We start from the raw sequence: 9,971 nt of genomic DNA on the forward strand, positions 1-9,971 counted from the left end.
ATCTATACTGTAGTATTGTCACTTACAGTCTACCGGTCTGAGTACTTTTCCCACCACTGTAGGCAACTAGTGATGGAGGGATGAACGGGGGTGGAGGGTTATCAATATTTTATCAGCAGCAGCAGAAAGCCCTGCAACGCCCTTTCTATTCATTTTACGACACCGGCGATCACAGCTGATCAGTTTTGAATGGTGACCCAAAAACGCTGATGATGCAGTGTTCCTCCCTTTTGTCCACTGCGCAAATTTGGACTGCAATCGTTCCGGCTGTGTTTCGGGTTTATATGCCGGCTTCTTCCAACAAACTGCCGGTAGCCCAGGGTTTGCAGTACTTTATTTTCTTATTTTTCGGTGGGGTTTGCGGATCAATCAGGACGCAGGAGGCGTGACGTCACCGTCGCCGCTGCCAGGCAGAGCACGGGGCATTCGGCATCGCTCCTCATCCGTTAGCAGGCTAGCCGGGCTAACTCCGGCTAACAGTCAGCGATGCACCACCATCGTTACCGGATTTCTAAAATATACAACTACTCCGAATGACTTCGCTAGTTAACATACTTGGAGCATGGGGACTGTTCGCCGTTTTTTTTTAACTCGGATCGGAATGGTGCAACGAAGTGAGGTACGAGGTCAAGAGAGGTTTGCTCCTCAACCTCAACGGTCATATTTGGTTTCTATATGCTAGCTAGTTAGCTTGTTTACGGGACCACCGAAGCCGCCGCATTGAACGCCGTTACATCAGCCTCCCCGCCCGAGGCTGATCTCCTTAGAGGTCGGTTTATGGGTCAGTGATCGGCCGTGTTGTGTCGGTCATCTGGTGCTAAACTGCAGCCTCTTCGTGACCCTCCAGCGCCTGTTAGCGTCTTATGTGACCATTTAAGACGTGAGATGCGAGGTTAGCTTCAACCCACGTAGCCGTCCTAAGTGATGTCCCGCTCGTGTTTCTGTCGGGCACAACAGTTTACGAGTCATGCTTCTTGCCACCTGGCTGCGCTTTGCACGCCCGGTAGCTTGCAGAGTGCAGCGATTTTTCAAAGAGGGAACGGATCTGCATTTAAAACAAATCTGTTTCCCCCCTCCAACCTGTCTCCAGTGAGAGGCTGGAGCCACTGATGCCAGGCGCAGGCTGTAGCTGAGAGCACTGAGGATGAGTGGGGCTGGAGAGCACACGGACATCCTGTCAGTGGCAGACGTGGTCAGAGACAGATGGAAAGTGGTAAGAGAAAAGAGAACAACAACAACAACAAGCCGATGGCCCAATGAAGAGCAATGACAATGTGATGTTCCCCTTCTTTTCAGACGAGGAAGATCGGAGGAGGCGGGTTCGGGGAGATCTACGAGGTTTTGGATCAGTTGAGCCAGGCCACTGTTGCCTTGAAGGTGGAGTCCGCTCAGCAGCCCAAACAGGTGCTGAAGATGGAGGTGGCTGTGCTGAAAAAGCTCCAGGGTGAGTGATGGTTGGTTTCCCCTCGTCGGAGAACTACCAGACGCCGCAGCTTTCCCCTGAATCTGTTGAAACGATCCCTCTTTCTTTGTCAGGCAAAGACCACGTGTGTCGCTTTGTGGGCTGTGGCCGAAATGATCGGTTCAACTACGTGGTGATGGAGCTTCAGGTAGGATTCCGACCAGTTCATGTTGCTCGACTATTTCGTTCGTTGCCGACCCCTAAAGCCCGCCTCATAAATGTGACATTTTGAACACCGACACCGTCCTAAAGGGGAGGAACCTGGCAGACCTGCGGAGAACCATGGCCCGCGGTATCTTTTCCATTTCCACCACTTTGAGACTCGGCAAGCAGATATTAGAGGCCATCGAAAGCATCCACTCCGTAGGCTTCCTGCACCGAGACATTAAACCTGTAAGTTGACCCGAGACCTTTGACGGTGTGTGAATTTGTTTTTTTGGTGTGTGTTACTTTAAACCTGCTCCTCTTTTTCTGTGTCGTTGAAACGATAGTCTAACTTTGCGATGGGAAGACTGGCCAGCACCTGCAGGTGCTGCTATATGCTGGATTTCGGCTTGGCCCGTCAGTTTACCAACTCCAGCCAGGAAGTTCGTCCAGTAAGTACTCTGCGTGAAATGTCTTTTTTAAACCAGAGTACCACAAGTTAATTATCATCGGAGAAAAGGTTACTCCGTCAACCCTTGAGAGAGAGTTTTCTTAAAGAGTGTTCCGAAATAAATTAAGATGAGGATATATAAATTAAAATTAGGATATATGTATATATAAATGCATAGTAGAAAGTACACAATCTACGCTTTTCACACCAGATCCAAGAGCGGCAAAACTTTCACATGGCTGATGTGAAATCTGTTTATGAGCGTTCCAAAAATGTTGAAATGCTCGGGACACGAAGAAGTCTTTAAAGACTAGACAGTAAATCCAGGTGCCTCCAACACAGTATTGGTGAATACCACTGCGTGTTATTACACTATAAAGCGTTTATATATTATGTCCTTATCCTCTCTCAGCCTCGTCCCGTGGCAGGCTTCAGAGGAACTGTCCGATATGCTTCAATCAATGCTCATAAGAATAAGGTGAGCATGGACCAAACGCATATATTCTGTTCAAATGTGTTGCGTCCTTGAAGTCACTCACATATGTGTCTCGTGATTTGTAGGAGATGGGTCGCCATGACGACTTGTGGTCCCTCTTCTACATGCTGGTTGAATTCACGGTCGGTCAGCTGCCTTGGAGGAAAATCAAAGACAAGGTACGTTCCTCTATGTTTAGACGCTCTATATTTGTATTTCACTCCATGTGTTTCCATTACAAGTCACATTTTGTCCCTCTCTGCTCTTAGGAACAAGTAGGGAATCTGAAAGACACATATGACAATCGACTTATGCTCAAGCACCTTCCCACAGAGTTTAGTAACTTCCTGGACCACGTCTTGATCTTGGACTACTTCACAAAGCCAGACTATCAGGTCGGTCCATCACTTCGTTGGTAGGTTTCTCACACACGTTGTTCCTGTCTCATGCTGACGCTCGTGGTTTCTCTGCGACAGCTCCTGATGTCAGTGTTTGACAGCGCTATGAAGAGCCACAACGTGCTGGAGAATGACCCTTATGACTGGGAGAAATGTGATTCGGAGGATATGCTGACCATCACTGCCGCGACAACCACTGCTCAGCAGCTTACTCGCCTCACGCCGGCGTACTTAGGGTACTACTTTTTATATTTCGCCATGTATTCTATTAATTGCATCTCTTTGTTGTAGATTTACTGGTTATATTGAAACTTCCATCACAGTCTTGGATATGCGGTAGAATATAGAGCTACAGACTAGAATCCTGCACAGCTAGAGATCCCCTACGAAAAGCGCTGCTGTAAATTGTGCTGCGTAAACGAGCCGCAGGGTGACCTTCCCTCTCCTCCACAGCATGGCCAATGCTTCAGTGCTGCCGGGCGAGCTGCAGAGGGAGAACACGGAGGATGTCCTGCAAGGGGAGCGCCTCAGCGATGCTGACAACTGCCCCCCCATCCCCACACCGACCACCCCTGGTGCAGATGTATGGGAAGAGATGGACCGCAACCGCAACCATAAACACGTCCAGCCGATGATCAGGAAGGTCGGGGCAACGTGGTTTAAGTAGAATGTTCTTACCTACTGCTGAAATAGTGCTCTTATTATGGATTTTGGATTTTCCTCATTTGCATTGAGATCCACAGTTTATCTGCACTGCAGTGCACGTCATGCACAGAACTCTGCGCCATAGACTTTACCTTTTAGATGTGATGATAATACCAGTAATAACATTAGTAATAACCCTGCCAACCTCTATTACTACCTCTCCTGTTGCTAGGCTTGCGTAGAAACCAACTACTCACCGTCTTCCTCCCCATATAAACAAATCAATCTCTTGCCACAGCTTCTTTCCGTGTATAAAAGTGCAATATTTAAGATCTTTGAGCTTGTCAATCATTCTCCTCAGGTGGTGAGTGAAGATGAACACAGTCAGAACCAGGGGAACCAGAGCCCCAACACCGGCTCCATGCAGAGTTCTCCTAGACGGGTGCGATCCGAGACCATGTTCCTGGAGCGGGCTGCGCCACTCCTCCGGAGGATGAGGCACAGTCAGAGCTTGGCGTTTGAAAAGAGGCTGGCGCCCGAACCCAAGCCCACCATCGAGCGCTTCCTCGAGGCCTAGTAAGCACTCGACACACATGGAATAAATAAATACAGTCATAAGCAAGACGCTCTGCGACACTGAGAATGTCTTGTTTCAGCTTGGGCAAACAGCGCCCTGTCCTCTTTCAAGTCGGAGAGAAGTCCATTCCTGAGAGGGCCCACGGGCAGCAGTCTCCCTGCAACGAGGAACACTCTGGCACGGCGACCCCGGACCACGAGGAGGGCGCAGCCAGCAGCGGCTTTGTGGCGGTGAACCTCAGTCCCGTTCCCCAGGAGGGGGACTCCCAGGAGTGGGTGATGCTGGAGCTGGAGCAAGGCGGCGGCTCCGGACCCACCAAGACTGCAGGTGAGGCCCCACGCGAGGACACGCCTGGGAGACCCGCGGCCGCTGAGACGGACCACCAGTCCTCTGAGCCACAGGACGGCCAGTCCTCAGTGGTGCCCAGCAGCCCCGTCCTGTCGCAGATGTCCGTGCCCGGCACGTGGTTACTGGGCCACAGGAGGCTGCCGGGGATGCTGGGACAAATGCCCTCTGTGATTATGGGAAGACCCCAGATGGACCAGGTAGGACTGAGCGAGCATTTATCTGTGCATGAACTTAAAGTACCATTGGGAAATAAAATGAAATGAGTTGTATACCAGTTACCAAAGCATCATGGAAATTAAGCTTAACCGTTCAGGAGCTTTTTACTATTTTACGGGGTCTTCAAGTTTCTCTTTATCTGTGTAGAATATGTTCAAATATCGAGTTGCAATTCAGTGATAAAGAATATAACATATATAATATTTAACTCCATGCCTGGATCATAGATAATACATTCATGCAGTAAACACATTCACCAAAAGATGTCATTGACATGTGGATAGGATGGGAGTACAACATAGGGACACTAATACAATTAGTTTTTCATCCTGCTGACGTAGTGATAATTGCAGAGTTGCTTAAATTTGTGCTCCGGTGTCGTGAAAAAATTCATGTCCATATTTTTATCATTCAGAGCAACTGTGCAACTTACGAACTTATGTATGTTTATTACATATTTGTGCAAAATGTATGTCTTTCGTTGGGGTCACACCCTCTAACAATCATGAAAACCATCTCAGTCTTCTAGCGGTGCCCCGCAGTCCCCCGTGCAGGAGAGGAGCGATGCGATACCGCTGGAGGCACCGTCTGATAAATCTGAAAAACACCCGGAGGAAACCTTAAAGGATGGAGGGAGGTTGGACTTCGCTCCAATCCAAAGCTCGGCCAAAGCCCCCCCCGCCCATCTGACAAACGACAGAGACCCAGAGAGTGATTCCGGTCTTCCCGATCGCTCCTCAGAGCCGAATCAGCAGCCTCAAGCCGACACAGCGGGAGGCGCTCTGGAGAGCACCGTCACCGTCTCCTCCTCTCCGCCGCCGGCTCTGCTCAGGAGACGAGGCTCTCCGTCGTCCCCGAGATTGAGTCGGATCCCGGTGCGAGACCCAAACAACCCCCTGGACTCTCCGAGCAGGGACCTCAACAACATGGAGCGGCGCCACCGCTGGAGCAGTCCGGCCCCCGGCTCCCCCACCCACTCCCCCTCTCCGTCTCTGTCCTGTGACAACCTGCCTTGCGCTCTGCTGAGAGACCGGCTCCTCTCGGAGCGATGCTCCAGGTCTGACTGTGTGGGAGAAGAGCCTCTCTCTCTGTCCTCCTCGTCGGGTAGTAAAAGTAAGATCCCCCGCCCCGTGAGCGCCACCTTTGTACCCGAGCTACTCACCAGCAGGTTTCTGCCTCGGCCGCCACCTGGGAAGCCACCCCTGCGCCCATGTGCGGACAACAGGTACGATGCCGCATAATGACCCACTCATTGGTCCCTTTTTGTCAGGTGCTTAGTATGTAGAACTATAACCCTTTTACAGCTGTAGAGTGGAGCCAATGCGAGAGGGCTCTTGGATTTGCATTCTCTATAATAGCCAGCAGGGGGCGACTCCTGGTTGCAAAAAGAAGACCGATCGTTTGGAGGTGTTAGCGTTTTTGGGTCGCCTTGCCTTCGCGGTCGCTTAGCACGCTCTTATCTGCCGTCGGTATGGTGAACCGCGAACAGTCGGTGGGATAAAAATGCGAATGCTCCGTCGTTTCCCATGAACCTCCATTGTAATAATGCAGGAGTAGTGGACTCAACCACTAATGAATATTACAACAATGTAAATATGTGAAACACCAATTGCTGAAAGAATGGTCAAAAGAAATGTAAAAAAAACATGGGATTTTTCGGAATTTTAGGATTATAACTTTGAGGTTGAACCTGTGGAGGAGGAATAATATGGAGGGGATTGTCATCAGATTGTCCTTTTGTCCTTTGTCCTTCTCTCCAGAAGACGGCGGTTAAGGGTGCGTGCCAGCAGCACCAGCGATGCAGACTTCCTGGCCAGTCTGACCCAGCTGATGCAGGACCGAAGCGGGATGCTCTTCAGCCCTCCTCCTCGCCCCCGAAGCTCCTCTTCCTCCCTGCAGCGCTCACTCAGCTCCTCCCCGTCCCGCCATGAGCTCAGGGAGGTCGGCGCTCTGCAGGGACGCAGCCGCTCTCCGTCTAGCTTCTCCGGGTCCCCTCCTCCTCCTCCCCAGCAGGCCCACCCGCACGACAGGTCGGCAGGGCCGGCTCAGCGGGGCCACGGCTCCAGGGGAAGGGGTCTGAGCCTCGAGGGGAAAGGCTCCGGCAAAGTGAGTCGATGACTGCGTTTGGCGCACGAGTGACTGACCACGGAACGTGGCGAGAGCGAGTTTCACATTCAGTCGCTGATAGCATGTGTAAATACGGTATTTACTCAAGGGAATGTACTGTATGTAATGTAAAGTGTATAAATTGTATTTATTTATTCATTCGATGGATGTGTTTCTCAAAATACTTGACAATGTGACTTGGTACCTGCAGGTGGAAACAAAAAAGGGTTGAGAAAACCCAAAGATTGCCAACTCTTACCTCTCATTTCACTCTTCTCTTAAATCTCCATAAAGGCCTGATATGAGACCAAAAAGATCATGTTTAATACTCGAGGGATGTAAAATTCATGCTCATTGTAAATATGTACCATGAGGACTATATTGAACACTAATAGAAACCATGTAGTCACATTAAGAACACTTAAAGAGTAAATAACACCACAAGCAGTAAACCAACATTGGCGTTCAGGCACAGAACCCGAGCATGGTGCCTCATGTTGGCCTCACTCCTGTAAAATAGCTAGATTATTTATTCTATGTGACAATGAATTGCTCATTTGGCATATCAGTGTAGTACTGTGTTTTTTTTTTCTTTGCTAGGAAATATTTGTCATGCAAAAGGCAGCCGAATATTAGAATGTACATGTAACTGCACTCATACTGAAGTATTGTAAAAGTGCATAGGTATCATTGCGAATCATTTTTTTTATTTTTGTTCCTTTGTAAAATCCGCTAAAACGCTGTATTTTTATTGAACTGCTTCTGATCGAAAGACGTCAGCATCGATGTGACGTTTGATTTCGCCCATCAGGTAATTGGTAAAGGAAGAAAACTGACTAAAGTGGAATCTGTTCATGTCCGTTTCTTGTTGCATTTTATTTTTTAACACATTTCAAAACGTATTGAAATCAGAAGATCTAACAAGATCTCTAAATATGAACTCCACGTTACGAATAAAGGGTCAGTGCAACTAAAGTTTCGTCAGAACTTGGTTTGTCGTGAGGTTTCCGTCAGCAGATCCGTACTAAAGGATGGAATTTGTTTAGCGGTACAGCAACGAAACAGCAAGAAATTATAACGCAAATCCAGATGTTCAAATAACAGCAAAAAATGTAATAAAGAAAAACAATCTCACAAAATGTTGCAATAAGTAGTTGCTCTAGAACTTTGACAAGCTGCTAATATAAACGTTTAGTTCTGAGCACCTAATGGGGCTTCCTGTTCATGTTGGTTTACAAATGTATTTGACAGTTAATTTTTTATCTTTTACGGTAAGTTTTACTTTTTTGTTTTCTGCTATTTCCAAGGTCAGGAATGAAGTCGATATCTCGAAGCCCAGTCACAAATGAACTATCAAGACTGGGGCCAATGAACCCCACTATGAACCCTGCTATTTAGGGGGACCAGTTATTTGGCAAAATAAATTACTTTGAACCATGTGAGCATAAAAATATACTTTTGTTTAAAGATATATTAACTAAATCTGGAAAAGTAGGACCTGTAAAATGCAGACGGTAAAACAATTCCTGATAAAGACATTTTTATTTACAGTAAATTTTCAATTCACATACAGAATATTTGTTGCGCCCTGGAATATAATAAAACGTTATAGGTGCTGCTCATCTGATATCCACACATACTAGTTTATAAACACTGAAGGACTTAAATTATTGTGTATTTGATTTAAGAAATGCATAAAACCTTGTATGGAAGATAAAAAGGGTTGGAACCCTGATGCAAGAAACACATCCGTGATCTTCATCTAAGAACTGATTCTCGACCAACGGGTTTGAGATCTAGAAGAGAGGTGCAGACTGTCTGGGGTCATCTGGCAACACGCTGATTGAGTCCTCCGCCTTTCCACACAGCATGCAGAGCATAGTGTACTCCTGCACAACAGAAAAGTGCACACACTGAGAGACCATTTAGGGGCAACAACACTGTTGAATCAGAGGGCGTGATACATTACCTGGTATTCATCAACAACGGAGAAAGTATATTCATGCCTGGCCACAACATGGTCACAGTTCTTGCAAACATCTGAAAGGAGAAATGGGGATTAGTGGATTACATTTCTGCCGTGGATTATTAATAGGTTTTGTCTTATTATGAAAGATTCTTATCATTCACTTCACACGGCTGTTTCAGGTAGCACACTGTCACTGCCAAAAACATTTAGGGGCCTTAATGAGCTGGAATAAGAGCCTGTGTCCTCCTTTAAAGAGCTTTACACATGATTTTGAAAGTTTGAAAGCATTTGGGCCGATTCAGGTGAAGTCGGCCGCTGACTGGGTTGCAAGGCCCGGCTCACGAGTTGATCCTAAAAAGGTGTCACATTCTTCAGCACTATACTAGGCGAACGTGGAGGAACGTTGGCCTGTTGAAACAGGAAAACGGTCTTGTTACCACTGTCAATCATATCACTGCACGCTGCAGCATTACGTTTACACCGATCCCTTTGATTTACAGATCTGGACAGAACTGCTTTTTAGCAGTGTGTTGCTGTGTGTTTGAGCTTTTCTGTGTGTGGCTCTCAATGATTTTGGATGTCTGCAAAGCATCTTTGACTACTCTATACTCTATATATTTTTAGACAACGCCCTAGATGCAACACTCCATAAATATCAGCACATATATATTGAGATGAAAACTGGTTGTTAAACGTGTGTGTCTGGAGCACTTAGAAGAGGGACGGACGGTCATATGTGACGATCTCCTCTCCGTCCTCATCCTCGGTGGCTTTGTTGCTGATGAGCACAAAGTCCCTCTGATGGCAGCTCGCGCAGCACAGGTAGTTCATCAGGTAAGAGCCGTTCTCCAGACAGGTGTTCCCCTGAGCAGGAAATCACAGGAACAGCGTCGTTGAGGTAATGGTGAACCCCAAACTTGGCGCTGGCGCACTGTGACGTCAGTATCTGCGCATTTACGTTAGTTACACGTTTTTTTTTTGTTTTACGTAACGTTAGTTATCGGCAAGCTACATTGAATTAACTTACCCGGTCCGGGTATTCTTTTTGCACACAGCCGTTACACATGTTTAACTCGAAAATTGTTCGAGTCACTTGAAAATAGACTGAGAGACGCCACAGGAACAGCTTCTTCTTTTTTCGGGGGGGCGAAAATTCCTCTTCCGCACCGAACAGTGGAAA

At 47.5% G+C, this 9,971-nt stretch overlaps 2 protein-coding genes across 3 annotated transcripts; one reads left to right on the top strand and one right to left on the bottom strand.

Moving 5' to 3' along the window:
• Positions 1-154: 154 nt before the first annotated feature.
• Positions 155-7,797, top strand: ttbk2b (tau tubulin kinase 2b). Of its 2 annotated transcripts, none has more exons than XM_040161157.2 (15): positions 155-619; positions 1,091-1,213; positions 1,297-1,444; positions 1,537-1,610; positions 1,715-1,855; positions 1,954-2,058; positions 2,470-2,535; positions 2,619-2,711; positions 2,802-2,927; positions 3,009-3,166; positions 3,384-3,573; positions 3,937-4,151; positions 4,232-4,697; positions 5,238-5,941; positions 6,477-7,797. In XM_040161157.2, the coding sequence occupies exons 2-15, from the start codon at positions 1,145-1,147 to the stop codon at positions 6,832-6,834; spliced, it is 2,913 nt and encodes a 970-aa protein (XP_040017091.2). In that variant the 5' UTR covers positions 155-619; positions 1,091-1,144; the 3' UTR covers positions 6,835-7,797. The 2 variants fall into 2 exon arrangements, with proteins under 2 accessions (XP_040017091.2, XP_040017093.2); XM_040161159.2 differs by having other exon boundaries at positions 157-619; positions 6,480-7,797.
• Positions 7,798-8,345: 548 nt separating this feature from the next.
• churc1 (churchill domain containing 1) lies at positions 8,346-9,954 on the bottom strand. The gene is made up of 4 exons (XM_040161166.2): positions 9,819-9,954; positions 9,520-9,655; positions 8,792-8,862; positions 8,346-8,711 (listed from the first exon to the last, which is right to left on the bottom strand). Exons 1-4 carry the CDS (start codon positions 9,855-9,857, stop codon positions 8,619-8,621), a joined length of 339 nt encoding a protein of 112 aa, XP_040017100.1. The 5' UTR covers positions 9,858-9,954; the 3' UTR covers positions 8,346-8,618.
• Between the last annotated feature and the right edge of the window lie 17 nt (positions 9,955-9,971).

Source organism: Gasterosteus aculeatus, chromosome 18, assembly GCF_964276395.1.
Source record: "Gasterosteus aculeatus chromosome 18, fGasAcu3.hap1.1, whole genome shotgun sequence".
Taxonomy (NCBI): Eukaryota; Metazoa; Chordata; class Actinopteri; order Perciformes; family Gasterosteidae; genus Gasterosteus; species Gasterosteus aculeatus.